The sequence below is a fragment of the Protomyctophum parallelum genome (genome assembly GCF_964188405.1).
Source record: "Protomyctophum parallelum genome assembly, chromosome: 14".
In the NCBI taxonomy this organism is placed as follows: domain Eukaryota; kingdom Metazoa; phylum Chordata; class Actinopteri; order Myctophiformes; family Myctophidae; genus Protomyctophum; species Protomyctophum parallelum.
The window spans coordinates 18,724,639-18,742,093 of record NC_139709.1 but is presented as its reverse complement, the minus strand read 5'-3'; the positions used below and the strand labels follow the sequence as shown (position 1 = coordinate 18,742,093).

General features: G+C 46.5%; 1 protein-coding gene across 2 annotated transcripts in view; it reads right to left on the bottom strand.

The window, feature by feature from the left end:
- LOC310871087 (kin of IRRE-like protein 1) overlaps positions 1 to 17,455 on the bottom strand; it is a 115,130-nt gene that overhangs the window by 7,201 nt on the left and 90,474 nt on the right. For both annotated transcript variants that reach the window (XM_083782565.1, XM_083782566.1), the window contains exons 10-14: positions 16,175 to 16,275; positions 8,663 to 8,879; positions 5,456 to 5,563; positions 3,595 to 3,722; positions 2,438 to 2,518 (exon numbers count right to left, since the gene is read on the bottom strand). In XM_083782565.1, coding sequence (XP_083638691.1) covers positions 2,438 to 2,518; positions 3,595 to 3,722; positions 5,456 to 5,563; positions 8,663 to 8,879; positions 16,175 to 16,275 — 635 coding nt within the window. The remainder of the gene's footprint in view (positions 1 to 2,437; positions 2,519 to 3,594; positions 3,723 to 5,455; positions 5,564 to 8,662; positions 8,880 to 16,174; positions 16,276 to 17,455) is intronic.

The following is a 17,455-nucleotide window of genomic DNA, read 5'->3' as shown; positions in this document are numbered from 1 at the left end:
CTTCTCACTGGAAAAGGCCATGATTTACTGTGGCATCCATATGAGTAGCTGTGCAGCATGCAAGATACACAAAAACACTGCATGAACAAAGCATTATGTCCATGTCTATATATTATAAGCCACCCGGGCTTGTTTTTCCTGTAAAGTTGATTGTAAATATTGGTAGTTGAGGGTTGGAGTTTTTTTTTTTCTTGTGTATAGTTGCTTATTTGGGCCAGTGGTTCTCAAACATTTTCATGTCGAGGACCCCCAAATAAATTGATGTATTTGTACACTATCCCATAGTAATCCCTATAGTCATCCCGGCTCATCCCATAGTAATTCCACACAGTAGTACATAATAGCTTCCTGCTTTAAATATGACTTCAACCGAGGAAGAAGTCTCTCACCATCTGATCAAAATGCAATGACAGAGTCACCGAACATGAACTGTTTGGTTTATCCATAGTTTGTCATGTAGGGGTTTAGATAGTAAAATAAATAGTAACTAAAAAATCACACCCGTGTGAACTAAGTGGTGCAACTCCCCCCCACCTCTCTCTCTCTCTCTCTCTCTCTCTCTCTCATTTGCAGGCAACAGTGCAGCACTATCCCTCTCTCTGTTTCTGGCACAACAGCGCCCCTACTGGTACTCATTATATTGGTGCTCATTAACCAACACATAGGTGAACACATAGGTGAACACACGGACACGGACATTGCTGTTCCTTGGAGTGGTTACCACTCAAAAATGGAGTGAGTGTAGAGGTACAGTATGGGTAATTATCACGTTTACATTTATTAGCTTGTACGCGCCAGCCGTTTCTGTGCAGAGATCACTTTGGCCACATACATTATGGAGATCCAATCAGTTATGCCTCGATTGGGTAAATCATTTTAATATTGCGCTGCAGTGGAATTCCCCTGTAAGTCTCTCTCAAATTTCGGTCACACAGCCCACAGCTTACCCGGGCAGAAAACGTAATCTATAAATCATTTATGCGGTTTACAAACTGCGCGTAGAACTCTACGTGAGAGTGCCGAGGCTCAGCTGTACTGAGATTAAACCGATCGTGTACGTTTGGCATCATTACAGTATGAATTTTCAGCTGTGACTTTGATGCGCTGATGAACTGCGACGCTTGCAGCACGGCGAAACGTGTGAGGCAGCGGTAATGGATTCTCATTCTGATTTGAAATGAATTAATTTATGTCGGGGAGGGAGGGAGCCATGCGCGCTCAGCACTCAACCCTCGCTGTAGCTGCATCCCAGGATTGGGCCTCTCATGAGCAGAGCAAGGACATGCTCTGTGAGACAGCTGGGGCGTTAAAGATATCACATTTTGGGGAAATGATGTGATACTGTACAACAGATGGCAGTGGTAAACTGTAAGGGTTGTTCAAATAATAGTGCACATGGCTTTAGAACAATGGCTCTGGACCTTTTCCATGGCCACCTATCGATGTTGAGTGGTCAGATGGGTGGGCCGCGTGCATTTTCAGAGCATGCTTTTTTTAATGATCGATCGATTGTGTTGTGGCTTGGATCAATGGAACTAACACAGTCTACTTAGCGTATTTGAATGAAAAGTAACCAATATCAACCAGTAGGTTACTTATAAAGACCATGCAATGGAGCCAGTAGGCTCTACTGGAGCCGCGGAGACATTGTTGTTGTTGTCAGCCATTGTCCGACACGGCGATAAGTTTCACAATGTTTTCGCTTCGGCGGCACTGCGGCAGTAATTTCACTTCTGTGTTTCCTATTGGCAGCCAGTAGACTCCAGTAGAGCTCCAGTAGACTCCAGTAGAGCTCCAGTAGACTCCAGTAGAGCAGCCAGTAGACTCCAGTAGAGCAGCCAGTAGACTCCAGTAGAGCAGCCAGTAGACTCCAGTAGAGCCTACTGGCTCCATTGCATGGTTGCATGGTCATAAGTAAACTGGTTGATAACATTCAAAGCGGTGGTCTACTTTAACTTATGGTTTTATCGGTATCGCAAGATAAAAACACATATCGGCTCTGAGACTCTGTCGTGCGGAAACCTCATTATGTCCAAAGGTGTTACTTTTCAGGATTCAAATTAAAAAGCATCAAAAAGTATCAGATACCAGTATATATATTTTTTTTTTAAGACATGTTTGGGGTATTTTTCTGCCTTTAATATTTTAGATACTACTAGTGTACAGTAGTCTGACAGGAAATGGGGAGTGACACGCAGCAAAGTTCGTCGGGAACTTGAACCCGCAACACGCTGTCAGCAGCATATTGGTTCCCGGATCACTACACCAGCTGTCCGGGCCAATAATCTTTGTGTTTTGGCAATTATTTGGGGGCCCACATGGTTGAGAACCACTTCCTTAGAATAAGAGCAAAGCATGCGTTGTAACAGGCAGCAGCATGTGCCTGAAGTGACCATCAAAAGGGGGATGGGCTAGGGGGTCGGTCCTCACTTCTCACCTTGAGCTCGTACTCCTCGCGGGTGTCCAGGGCCTCAACGCTCCTCATCTCCTGCTTCAGGTCCATGTCGTCTTTGAACGGCTGAGTGGAGGGAGAGAGGGAAACAGAGGGCAAAAACTAAACCATCAGACGACGGAAAAACGCACAAACACACATGGAAAGAGAGGGAGGGTCGAGAAAGGAAAGGAAAGGAGAAGATAAGGAGGGAGAGAGGGAAGAGGAAAACACAGTTTCAGGTTTTTGGTCGTCCTGTTTCGAGGGCAAGAGAAGCAAGAAGCGGTTAGTTGTTGTTGTTTTTTTGGATGAAGGCTTTGGATGAGTTTTTAAAACCTCTCCCCGGGGGAAGACCACCTCCCTCTCTCTGCCTCACTGCCTCCCCCCCAACCCCCCTCACTCCCCCTATCTCTCTCTTCTCTCTCTTTGAGGGCTGAGCCCCTCTGAGAACAATGCCTTCCAGAGTATCCTCAGTTGTGCTTGATAGCATTTGCAATCGTGTGTGTGTGTGTGTGTGTGTGTGTGTGTGTGTGACCGACGTGTTCCTTTTGTGCTGCTTCCGTGTGTGTGCACTCATATTTGTATGCATATTTAGTATTCTGACTACTATGTTTAGCATTCTGTGCAACGGTATGAGTGTGTGTGTGTGTGTGTGTGTGTGTGTGTGTGTGTGCATGTTTTTATGAGTGCGTGCGCGTGCGTATGTGCGTGTGTGCATTCATGCGTGTACATCTGTGTCTTTCAGCGTCTAGCACTCCTTGGCAATTTGCATGTCTTGTGTGTCTGTGAGAATGTGCACGCACATTCCCATGAGAGTGCATGTGCGTACTTGCACTTGTGTGTGCATGTGAGTTTGTGTTCGCATTTGTGTGTGTGTGTGTGTGTGTGCGCGTGCGTAATGCGTATGTGTACTGTATCCTTGCAAGTGCAAGTGCACATACATATCTTCTCCTGTGTGTGTGTGTGTGTGTGTGGTAAACATGTAAGCCACACAGCTGGTGTCCGTGGCCCCAGGTCACTCAGTAAGTATGGAGGTCTATATTACTCACAGAGGTACATACTGTATACTCAGTATGGAGGTATGTACTCACAGAGTACATGTACTCAGTATGGAGGTATGTACTCACAGAGTACATATACTCAGTATGGAGGTATGTACTCACAGAGTACATGGCCTTGACCATGCGTGTTGCCGTGGAGACGTTAGCCGCCTCCTCCTCCAGGCTGTGTGTCTCCTTGTTGACCGTCTCCACCTTGATGTCCGGTTTGCCCAGTGTGACCCCTCTGTGACCTGGGAGGAGACACACGTTATTATTGGCTGATAGCGTGACCCCTCTGTGACCTGGGAGGAGACACACGTTATTATTGGCTGATAGCGTGACCCCTCTGTGACCTGGGAGGAGACACACGTTATTATTGGCTGATAGCGTGACCCCTCTGTGACCTGGGAGGAGACACACGTTATTATTGGCTGATAGCGTGACCCCTCTGTGACCTGGGAGGAGACACACGTTATTATTGGCTGATAGCGTGACCCCTCTGTGACCTGGGAGGAGACACACGTTATTATTGGCTGATAGCGTGACCCCTCTGTGACCTGGGAGGAGACACACGTTATTATTGGCTGATAGCGTGACCCCTCTGTGACCTGGGAGGAGACACACGTTATTATTGGCTGATAGCGTGACCCCTCTGTGACCTGGGAGGAGACACACGTTATTATTGGCTGATAGCGTGACCCCTCTGTGACCTGGGAGGAGACACACGTTATTATTGGCTGATAGCGTGACCCCTCTGTGACCTGGGAGGAGACACACGTTATTATTGGCTGATAGCGTGACCCCTCTGTGACCTGGGAGGAGACACACGTTATTATTGGCTGATAGCGTGACCCCTCTGTGACCTGGGAACGGCCACATGTTATTGGTTGACATCGTGGCAGAAACCTCGTTTTTGAGTGGTGCAACCACTCCAAGGAACAGCAATGTCCGTGTTCACCTATGTGACTACCTATGTGTTGGTTCACCTATGTGACTACTATGTGTTGGTTAATGAGCAGTGAGCACCAGTATATGAGTACCAGTAGGGGCGCTGTTGTGCCAGAAACAGAGAGAGATAGTGCTGCACTGTTGCCTGGTAATGAGAGAGAGAGGGCGGGGGGGGGGGGGGGGAGTTGCACCACTCAGTTCACACGGGTGTGATTTTTCTTACATTAACATTTGATCGTACTACAGTGTCACACAAAAGCATCAAAAGTAGAACATCCGCAAGCTCAAAGTGCGTTTTGAGCTCGTCAATCTGCTACTTTGGCTGTTTTTTAAATTGAATCCTGAAAAGTAACAGTTTTGGACATACTGTATGTACAGTATGACGAGGGTTGATGGAGGAGTAGAGTTCCAACCATACTGACTGCACGTGTAATTGTAGCGTTCGGAATTTAATGATGTGCAGTACAGTATGTTATGGTCCTGGACTGGCACAGTCTATAATGTATTCGTGAACATGAACCATTCTCTTGCAAAGCCTGGAACCAGTTACTGTACCTAAAATGTCCATGCTTCTGGCCTATAATTGCGACACTGACTTTTCACACAGCACCGCGGTCTCTTTTAAGAGGCCGTTGTGTTTATAATGTTCTCCCGCTGTTCCATCCCGCATGCAAGCTTCGCTGTGAGTGACACGCCGTTTTACATCGGTACAATTCGTCGCGGGCATAATAATCAAAGGAGAAATTTATGGTAGGCGTTTTAAAGGCAGCGCGCCACAAGAAGCATGAATATTCATTGATGTCATTTGAATGAGGAGCTATGCACCGCTGGCGATAGTTTCTCTGTGTGACACGCTGTGGCAGAGTGACAGCGAGAGGGAAGAAAGAGTGATGGATTTGGCCAAGCGCACGCAAATCTACGTGTGTGCATGCACGCACACATGTGCACATACACACACACACACATGCGCGCGCACGCACACACAGACAATAGACAGTTTGGACAGCTGAGGTGTGTGTGTACTGTGTGTACTCACTGCCTTTGCGTTGGCGGTAGAGGAAGAAGGCCAGTGCCAGTAGAAATATGAGCAGCAAGATGGAGGATCCCACCGTACCGCCGGCTATTATACCCACTGGAACGATCTCTGGAGAAAAGACACACAGAGGAGACACCGTGTGGTGGTGGGAAAAGTGTGTGTGTGTGTGTGTGTATATATATATATATATATATATATATGTATGTAAGTATCAATACTGCTATGTAGAAAGTAAAAGTCCGGAATTCAAAATGTGCTCGAGTTAAAGTACAAAGGTTTTGTACCAAAATGCAGAATGTCCCGTTTCAAGGTTTCAAATGCGTACAAAATCTTTGAAAATAGCAGATAGGAAATTGGAAATACACAAATACCTCAAAATTGTACTTGAGTACAGCATTAAGTAAATGTACTCGACTGAACCAAAATTCCGTTTCAGTTTGAACAGGTTATTTATTGTTGCTAGGAGACTTGTGGAAACAGCCTGTCAGCCTACAGGTTAGCTCTTTGTGCCTCTAGCCGAGGAGGATGCTGCAGGCTCAGAATAAATGCAACTCATGAGGAGGAGAGAAACACACATCCAAACCCAACTGAACTCAGAGAACACAACAAATAACAACGGCTCGTATTCAATCACACTCATCTTTATTGCACCCACAACAAGCAGTAACTGCCATTGACGGAATATTCCGACATTTTAAATCCAACCGTTCACTGCTATTTTTGGAATATTCCATCTAAATGATGGAATATTCCATCTAAATGATGGAATATTCCATCAATGGCAGTTTGATCGCGCTCTTCACCACCGTATGAATAGCTCTCGGTTGCTAGGCGATCGATAAAACCGGAACTAAACCGGAAGTGAAGAGGCCGCCTCCACCTGCCTCAACGTAAACAGATTTGTCAGAATGTCCCCCTTTCAAGTTTTCAAATGTATACAAAATCTTTTGAAAATAGAGCTTGTAGAAATGAAGTGGTAGTGTATGTTTTGTAATAATAATCTAAAGAAACTAGTTAACCCATTTTGGGTGGGAACCCCTTTTGGTGTTAGCATTATGATATGCTTTAGCTATTGAAAAATAGCAGATCTACAAGCTCATAGCGCACCGCGCTATGAGCTGGTCTGCTATTTTTTTAAATCGACAGAAAACTGTCAGGATGTTCAAGACATTTTTTTAATCTGATCTCAGGTCAAAATGGGTTAACTCAAGTTTTCAAATAAATGTAGCAAAGTAAAAGTACAACATTTGGATCTGAGATGTAGTGGAGAAGGAAGTAAAAGTATTGGAAATTGGAAAAATAAGTACCACTGCTAATGGCTGTTCCTCTGATCATTTATGACGCTAGTCACGCAGCACGCTACAAAACATTTTGTTCACAAACTTCTGAACGTTAAGTGCAGCTGTGGTATTGTTTAGAGCCTGAAACCTTCTACGCAGTAAATCAATTTAGTGGAAAAATGGTTTCACCCAAAGTGCATTAGCCTGGCATGGCCGTATTTCGCTCTGGCAGATTCGTCTGGTTTCCAGCCTCAAAAATGTATCGCTCAAATCTAATCTAATCTGATCTATCCTAAAACATCTATTATTGCATTATCAAGGATGCAGTCATTTCGTGAGTGCAGGTCTTACAATGACTTTGAACTTGAACTACGTGTCTCCAAATACAATTAATTACAGTCGTGACAGTCATTCTTCTGTAATAGTGACATCATGGCCTACAGAAGAATATTGGAGTATTGGCAGAAAGGTTTTCAAAAATGTTGAGTTATTTTTATTCATGATGGCAGGCACGTGTATGGATGAAATTCTGTTATAGTGTGTGCACTGTAATATTGAACTCTGAGAGCTGGTAGATGAAGCTGGAAATGACACAGAATAACCACGTGCTGTACTGTATATCGTTGTAAAGAGTTCATTTCTCATTTGGTATGTATATCGTATTGGACTCGAAGTAACAATATGTACAACAGTTGTTGTTAGTTGTCAGTCACAGCTATCAACAGGCCAAGGCAAAGAGCATTGACTGCATGAATAATTAAATGCAAAACAAGAGTTTAAAGAAGAATTCCGGACCAAACCTTTTCTTGCCTTAATCTGATATTATTATATCCAACAAAGAGTGGTAGAGGTGAAAATGTACATAACTCCCTCCCGAGCGCACCACAGCTCAGAGCGTGCGCGGTGGGTTTAATGGTAAAGTCGCCCTTTAACGGCAGCCCATTTGGGACAAAACACTGTGGAGCGTATCTACTCATTATGAAAGACAGACGTGTGCTGGCAAGAACACAGACGGATCGTGTATCATCTTGTAATATTTATGAAGATCACGTTGAGCTATATATAAAATGGAAACCCCAGTGATGACCTTTGCTAAAGTGGCTCTGCAGTCACGAGACAGATTTGTTGGACACGTGGACCCACTGGCCAGAGCAAAGACAAATAGGCTTGTGAAATGCTAATGGCTACTGTACTCCTTTGTACCCGTGCACAAGACATAACCATAAAGACCACCTTGATTAACCTTGACCTTGAATAGCCTTGATTTACATTTTCATTTACACAACGTCATTGAACCCTATTAGTGTCCCTGTTCTGGGGGAAATAGTCGCTGGTATAGCAGATCCACAAGCTCACAACGTGCCACCTCGCAACGGGCCCTGAGCTTGGAGATTGGCTGTTTTCGCCAAATAGATTTTGTGTCAAGGGGAAGAAAGGAGGGGACCAAGTATAAACCCCTGAGGGACCCCGGTCAACTCAAGTACAATTTTGAGGTATTTTTTTTACTATTTCCAATTTTCAGTAGTTTTACTACTGCACTACATCTCAGCAGCAAATATTATTATGCTTCAACTCCACTACAATTATTTGAGAACCTTAGTTATATTTACTTTGTAGATTTTGATTATTACAAAACATCACCACTTCAGCCCTATATACATTTCTTCCATTTTAAAATAGACTGTTTTGAAAATAGCTGATCTACAAGCTCAGTAGCATTGTGAGCTATTTTCAAAGGACTTTTGAGTGGTGCCTATGTGTGTCTCTGGGTCCCTGGCTGTGTCCGTCTCTGGCTGATGTCTGTCCGAGCACGAAAATACACTACCACTGTAACCACTGTATAGGGTTTAAATACGGCGGTTTGTGGGGCGGGTGCATGGGCCCTAATGAAATAAGAAGGGATCAGGATGGGATGACTTCAGCATACCTGTCTCCTCCAGCGTGATGATCATGGTGCCCGGTCCGAAGGCGTTCCACGCCGTGCAGTTGTACGGCGAGTGGAAGTCTGACTCCATGACGTTGTTGATGGTGAGCGTGGAGAGCACGGCGCCGCCCGCCGACGGAGGCTTGCTCTGCTCCACCGTGTAGCGCTCCAGCAGCGTGCCCTTCTCCTTCTCCCACACGTTCTCCTTCCACGCCCACACCTGAGAGGAGGGAGGGGGGCAGGGTTGATTTGGACAGCACATTTTGTTTGTCATAGTCTTTTGAATAAATAATAATTGGTTTTAGTCATCGGAAATGTTTTAGTGTTTAGTTTGTACAGTTGATTTTGGCGGGCCTTGATGGCATCGTGGCTGATTTGAGGCTTGGCTGCATGCTGGAAATGCAGTGCACACGTTTGTTAGACATACTAATTACAGTCCGACAGGCATTAGTCTGACAACACCGTCGATCCAGACATAACCGTGGTTAATAGTTTTAACCTGTGGCCGGGTTAAAACTAACCTGTCGCTCCCGACATGCGTGGCAGGTTACAACTAACTAACCCGTGGCAGGTTAAAACTAACCTGTGGCTTCCTGTGAGGTTAGGTTTAGGGTCGGGTTTTGGGTAGAGTGTCTGACTCTTGACTGTAGGACTGTCGGAACAAACACACGCACCCGCTGAAAACAACTGATCTGTAAGCTCACAGTTGCAGTGCAATGCGTTGTGAGCTTGTAGATCTACTATTTTTTGTCATAGTTTTAGTCCACGGAATCAACACTGGAAAAGGGGACAACTCCGTTTGGAAATGACTCCCTCTGTTATCGTCCCAGCATATGAATGTCGGATCAAAAAGACAAATCTGCTTTCAAAGCACTTTGTCACAATGGATGAATAATCAGCGATCTCCCTTTGAATCGGAAGGGGAATACAGTGTGAATATTCATCGGCGTCATTTGAATAAGGAGCGATAAGGTGCGGGGGGGCGGGGGGCAGGGGGGGGTGGTGTGTTCACGCTGGCGTACATTCCGCTGTAAGTCGCAGAACAGCAGGATGACGGATGAGATGGAGAACGGGGTGAGAGGATGAAAGCCAGACTGACAGCTAAAGACAAACATGAGTCACGGATATGAAAGACGCTCAACTCAGCACGTTTTAAAGGGCACACCAACCGTGCCCCCACATGGTCCGACTCCCTGTAATCAACTTTTGTGTTTGACACTTTGCTTTTACAGTCCTCCCTCTGCATAGCTGGAGCTGCAGCGTGGCGCTGCGTGGTTGGTTTGATATGCCTGGCTGTCTGAGCTTCTAAGTATTTAATAGATATACTGTATATTCAGTGGTGTGAAGTAACTAAGTACATCGAAACTATCCATCCATGCATCCCTCCATCTTCAACCGCTTGTCCATAGCCGGGTCGCGGGGGCAACAGCTCCACCAGAGAGCTCCAGACTTCCCTCTCCAGAGCAACATTAGTACCGGTAACTTCCTCCTGGGGGATCCCGAGATGTTCCAAGGCCAGTGAGTCGATGTGATTCCTCCAACTGCGCCTTGGTCTGCCCCGGCGTCTCCTCATAGTGGGACGTGCCTCATGGACCTCCCTAGGGAGATGCCCAAGAGGCATCCTTTTTTTTTTATCATTGCACTTTATTGCCTTTTAATCTGTTGCACTACTGTTACTTGTTGTTTTATTTGTTTTGTTTTTATTGCACAGAGAAACGAAATGTCATCCCTCTATATGTCTGACATAAATATTGGTGTGACAAATAAAGAAACCTTGAACCTTGAACCTTGAGATGCCCAAACGACCTAAACTGGCTCCTTTCCTATAGCGAAGAAGCAGCGATTCTACGAAATAGTGTAATCTGACCACAGCTTTGGCCGGTCAAATTGTAATGTTTAGAGCTTCCACTGCCATTGCTACTAACACAAACAGACAGACATATTGGGAAGTGGGCAGTGGGCACACGCACAGTCAGTCGCACACACAGACGCAGATAGCTTGTAGACAAACCACACTCACATATGCACACACTCAAAGCCAGCTCGCAGACAGCAGCCAGATGGAGAGCGCTGCGAGATGAAAGGTGTTCTAAGCAAAGCAAATTATGGATGCCCACACCTTGTAAATGAGTATTTGTTCCGAGCGCGGTCTGAATTAAAACTTTGCGATTCCTACACTGTAAAATCCTGAGTGTTAATTTGACATATGGAACCGAACACAGGTCCCTCATTCGGTTCCATTTGGCACACACTCACAGTGCAACTGAAGATTTTACTGCACATTTATTGTTATAGTAGACTGTAGTTGCAAAATGTATGAGCGATTCGGGCAAAATTTAAATACGCACACGGACGCACGGACGCACACACACACACACACACACACACACACACACACACACACACACACACACACACACACGCACACACCTGAGCACGAGCAATAAAACGGCAAGCGGGTTCCTCCACTCAAAATGTGCTGAGGTAGAGATTTGATATGAAGTTATTATATATGAAGCATGAAGCTATGAAATATGCATGCACCCATATGTTTTTGCTAATGTACCTTTTAACCTGGTTTAACTAAAGATAAATGCCACATTCTGAAGTAGATCAACCATTTTCTACCTCCCAAAGCTTGCTTGCTTGCTTGCTTGCTTGCTTTCTTTCTTTCTTTCTTTCTTTCTTTCTTTCTTTCTTTCTTTCTTTCTTTCTTTCTTTCTTTCTTTCTTTCTTTCTTTCTTTCTTTCTTTCTTTCTTTTCTTTTCTTTCTTTCTTCTGTTTCTTTGTCCATTTCTTTCTCTATCGAATGGTCTCTCTCACAATATGAAATCTTCTCATAAAACTTTTTTTTCATAACCCCTCCCCCACATGTACCCACACACACGGACGCACGCACGCACGCACGCACGCACACACACAGAACACAGAGCATCATATTCCATATTTCATAAGCATTGTGTGTCCGCATTAAGCAGAGACTATAATGTCATCTCACATTATGCGCTCAGAGCACTCTGCCAGAGCGACAGACAGTGAGCCGCGGATTTTTAAAAGCTCTTCTTCCTGTCATGTCCACACTCCACAATTGGATAATTGACACTGAAAGGTACAGATTTTACTCTCTCTCTCTCCCTCTCTCCCTCTCTCTCTCTCTCTCTCTCTCTCTCTCTTCATTTGTCCTCTCTCTCTCTCGCTCACTCTCCCCTTCCGCCCCCAACAGCCATATAGCTCTGATTTCCATTTTCTGACATGTGTCTGGGTAGTGAGTTGTGAGCAATCCCGGACATGTTTCATTCCATTTATTCACTCATGCACTGGGAAGCTCCATGCGATGTAAGAAAAACTTACACACACACACGGCTTGCAGAAAGTGTCGAAAATGTGCCGAGAAGGACCCATGTAGTGTAATATACTTTTATTCAGTATAGATATTTATAGAGCGATGCATGGGCAGACTGAGCAGGTTAACTGAAACAACTGCGGGGGTTAAGTGCCTTGCTAAACGGCACCTATAATGTAATAGCTGAAGGACGGGAGAGTGGAGAGTGTGGCTCATTCACATTCCCAAAGTACTAGCTGAAGGATGGGAGAGTGTGGCTCATGAAAAGTACTAGCTGAAGGACTGAAGGGAGAGTGTGGCTCATAAAAAGTACTAGCTGAAGGACTGAAGGGAGAGTGTGGCTCATAAAAAGTACTAGCTGAAGGACTGAAGGGAGAGTGTGGCTTATAAAAAGTACTAGCTGAAGGACTGAAGGGAGAGTGTGGCTCTTTCACATTCCCTGTCAGTCCACATTTGACCAACGGTTGACCTTTTGGTCGTAACCGAGGATGGTTTAACGACGTTCCCGCATTTTACAGGACGGTGCTGAACACGGAACCTGCATGAACGGAACAATTCCCAGCATTTCAAAAGCTCCTTTAATGCCTTGTCATGTTAATAATGTTTATTAATAAGCATTTGCATAAAAACATCACACCACTATAAAAGATCCAAGAAACCAAAACAAAACATAAGGGCATAAAGCCTGGAGTTAAATCCAGTGTAGCTAAATGAATGCTTTGTTAAAGAGCTAAAGGTCTTTTTGGACTCTCTTAACAGAATCAACAGCCTGTGGTGCTCTCAGGTGGATTCAGCGCATTCAACGGTCCGTAGCAGAAGGCCTGGTCGCCCATGGTACGTAGCAGAAGGCCTGGTCGCCCATGGTACGTAGCAGAAGGCCTGGTCGCCCATGGTACGTAGCTGGGTCATGGGGGTTTTGAGGAGGTTTTGCCTGGTCGCCCATGGTACGTAGCTGGGTCATGGGGGTTTTGAGGAGGTTTTGCCTGGTCGCCCATGGTACGTAGCTGGGTCATGGGGGTTTTGAGGAGGTTTTGCCTGGTCGCCCATGGTACGTAGCTGGGTCATGGGGGTTTTGAGGAGGTTTTGCCTGGTCGCCCATGGAGAGCAGAGGTTGCGAGCAATCAGCCTATTCTATAGAAAAGTAGCCTAAAACAATGTAGTCCTATTCTGCACTGAGGCTATTCTTACTGCTAATAGTCTGTTTGCCTAATGTATTCTTCCTGCGTAAAGAGCTTTTCAGGCAGGGCAGACGGGGAGCGACCCTCCACCTGCGTGTGTTCTCACTTGGATCAGCGGGGTCGCACTGCATTTCTCATGTCAACACGCAGACAGACACACGATTGCTTCACAAGTAAACGCCAGCCGATCTCACAGTAGTGTCCCCACAGAGGACATACAGTAGTGTCCCTCCCACAGAGGACATACAGTAGTGTCCCTCCCACAGAGGACATACAGTAGTGTCCCCACAGAGGACATACAGTAGTGTCCCTCCCACAGAGGACATACAGTAGTGTCCCCACAGAGGACATACAGTAGTGTCCCCACAGAGGACATACAGTAGTGTCCCCACAGAGGACATACAGTAGTGTCCCCACAGAGGACATACAGTAGTGTCCCCACAGAGGACATACAGTAGTGTCCCTCCCACAGAGGACATACAGTAGTGTCCCCACAGAGGACATACAGTAGTGTCCCCACAGAGGACATACAGTAGTGTCCCCACAGAGGACATACAGTAGTGTCCCTCCCACAGAGGACATACAGTAGTGTCCCCACAGAGGACATACAGTAGTGTCCCTCCCACAGAGGACATACAGTAGTGTCCCCATAGAGGACATACAGTAGTGTCCCCACAGAGGACATACAGTAGTGTCCCCATAGAGGACATACAGTAGTGTCCCCACAGAGGACATACAGTAGTGTCCCCACAGAGGACATACAGTAGTGTCCCCACAGAGGACATACAGTAGTGTCCCTCCCACAGAGGACATACAGTAGTGTCCCCACAGAGGACATACAGTAGTGTCCCTCCCACAGAGGACATACAGTAGTGTCCCCATAGAGGACATACAGTAGTGTCCCCATAGAGGACATACAGTAGTGTCCCTCCCACAGAGGACATACAGTAGTGTCCCCACAGAGGACATACAGTAGTGTCCCTCCCACAGAGGACAGTGTCCCCACAGAGGACATACAGTAGTGTCCCTCCCACAGAGGACAGTGTCCCCACAGAGGACATACAGTAGTGTCCCCACAGAGGACATACAGTAGTGTCCCCACAGAGGACATACAGTAGTGTCCCCACAGAGGACATACAGTAGTGTCCCTCCCACAGAGGACATACAGTAGTGTCCCCATAGAGGACATACAGTAGTGTCCCTCCCACAGAGGACATACAGTAGTGTCCCTCCCACAGAGGACAGTGTCCCCACAGAGGACATACAGTAGTGTCCCTCCCACAGAGGACAGTGTCCCCACAGAGGACATACAGTAGTGTCCCCACAGAGGACATACAGTAGTGTCCCCACAGAGGACATACAGTAGTGTCCCCACAGAGGACATACAGTAGTGTCCCTCCCACAGAGGACATACAGTAGTGTCCCTCCCACAGAGGACATACAGTAGTGTCCCCACAGAGGACATACAGTAGTGTCCCCATAGAGGACATACAGTAGTGTCCCCACAGAGGACATACAGTAGTGTCCCCACAGAGGACATACAGTAGTGTCCCTCCCACAGAGGACATACAGTAGTGTCCCTCCCACAGAGGACATACAGTAGTGTCCCTCCCACAGAGGACATACAGTAGTGTCCCTCCCACAGAGGACATACAGTAGTGTCCCCATAGAGGACATACAGTAGTGTCCCCATAGAGGACATACAGTAGTGTCCCCATAGAGGACATACAGTAGTGTCCCCATAGAGGACATACAGTAGTGTCCCCACAGAGGACATACAGTAGTGTCCCCACAGAGGACATACAGTAGTGTCCCCACAGAGGACATACAGTAGTGTCCCCACAGAGGACATACAGTAGTGTCCCCACAGAGGACATACAGTAGTGTCCCCACAGAGGACATACAGTAGTGTCCCTCCCACAGAGGACATACAGTAGTGTCCCTCCCACAGAGGACAGTGTCCCCACAGAGGACATACAGTAGTGTCCCTCCCACAGAGGACAGTGTCCCCACAGAGGACATACAGTAGTGTCCCCACAGAGGACATACAGTAGTGTCCCTCCCACAGAGGACATACAGTAGTGTCCCTCCCACAGAGGACATACAGTAGTGTCCCCACAGAGGACATACAGTAGTGTCCCCATAGAGGACATACAGTAGTGTCCCCACAGAGGACATACAGTAGTGTCCCCACAGAGGACATACAGTAGTGTCCCTCCCACAGAGGACATACAGTAGTGTCCCTCCCACAGAGGACATACAGTAGTGTCCCTCCCACAGAGGACATACAGTAGTGTCCCTCCCACAGAGGACATACAGTAGTGTCCCCATAGAGGACATACAGTAGTGTCCCCATAGAGGACATACAGTAGTGTCCCCATAGAGGACATACAGTAGTGTCCCCATAGAGGACATACAGTAGTGTCCCCACAGAGGACATACAGTAGTGTCCCCACAGAGGACATACAGTAGTGTCCCCACAGAGGACATACAGTAGTGTCCCCACAGAGGACATACAGTAGTGTCCCCACAGAGGACATACAGTAGTGTCCCCACAGAGGACATACAGTAGTGTCCCTCCCACAGAGGACATACAGTAGTGTCCCTCCCACAGAGGACAGTGTCCCCACAGAGGACATACAGTAGTGTCCCTCCCACAGAGGACAGTGTCCCCACAGAGGACATACAGTAGTGTCCCCACAGAGGACATACAGTAGTGTCCCTCCCACAGAGGACATACAGTAGTGTCCCTCCCACAGAGGACATACAGTAGTGTCCCCACATAGGACATACAGTAGTGTCCCCACAGAGGACATACAGTAGTGTCCCCACAGAGGACATACAGTAGTGTCCCCACAGAGGACATACAGTGGTGTCCCCACAGAGGACATACAGTAGTGTCCCCACAGAGGACATACAGTAGTGTCCCTCCCACAGAGGACATACAGTGGTGTCCCCACAGAGGACATACACTACATATACAGTAGTACTCACTATCTTATCAGGAGGAGGGGTGCTGGCGATGTAGCACTTAATTTCTCCCTTCTCCCCTCTCACTGCATACTGAACCGAATCACTGGAGATGATGGGCGGGCCTGGGGAGAGCGAGATAGAGACACACAGAGAGAGAGAGAGAGAGGTGGTAGAGTATGTTAAAACAGTACAGGTATGTAAACGTAACTATACTGTAGCACATCTGCAGTCAGTTGCTGGAGGTGGACCGCCTATAGAGTACCGAAGTCCTGACATCACTCGTTCATCTGCTGCGTCTGCAGCAAGTTTTTCTCTATGGAGAATAACTTATTCTCCATAGAGAAAAACTTCTGCGTCCCAGCAGATGAATAACATTGAGTCATCTTAGAATCGTCTCATATAATAATTGTGGTAAAGAAAATAGCGATATTGTCATGGCTCTGTATTGGCTCTGTATTGTTTACGATAATTAGTCACCCATATTTGAAACGGTCTGTTTCTGGCAATTGTTTTACTAATTCAGCTGCAGTTTCTCACCATCAGTTAATGCTTCATAACCATATGAGTGAAACCGCCGGGATCAGTTGTTTATTTTTGAGAGGCGGTAGCCCTTCCTATGCCCAGCTTTCCGGGTTTGTGTGAACACAAACATTGGCTTGCGATTGGCTGATCACTCCATAGTGATGATTTGATTGGCTGAGCAAAGTACATAATGAAGATAAAAGTGAGGGCGCAAATTGTTATTGGCCAAAATAAGATGATGTATGATGATGTATGATGAAAAGAGCGCCCCTCGCTTCACTGACACAGGTGTGATTTTTGGAACACAGTTCTTATTTGACCCAATTCAGAATTGTGGGGATTCAGCATGGGGGGAGGGGGAAGCAACACCTGCTGGTTGACAAGTAGTACTGCCTGAAGCTCATAAGCCCAATATCTCCCCACGCCAAGCGGGGATTGCCTCCTGGCTGAGGGGTAGATGTTTGGTCTACCACACGGCAGGAAGACCCCAGGTCAAACTCTCAAGTAGGACATAAAACTTATGGATGGAAGCTTTGAACTCCTGATGAGAGTGCAACGCCCCTAACTCCCTGTTCTGTGGCCCAACATTTGGTAGAAATAGCCGATCTACAAGCTCACAGCACAGTGAGGGGAAGTGTTAAGAATCACGACCCATAGGTGGTCTCAGTTGCAGAATCTATAGAGGTTAATATGCACATGACACCATCATCATACCTGGAAGTTATGCGGGAACGCCTACTGAGTGGCAAACTACTTTTCTATATCCAAACAGAACATCTG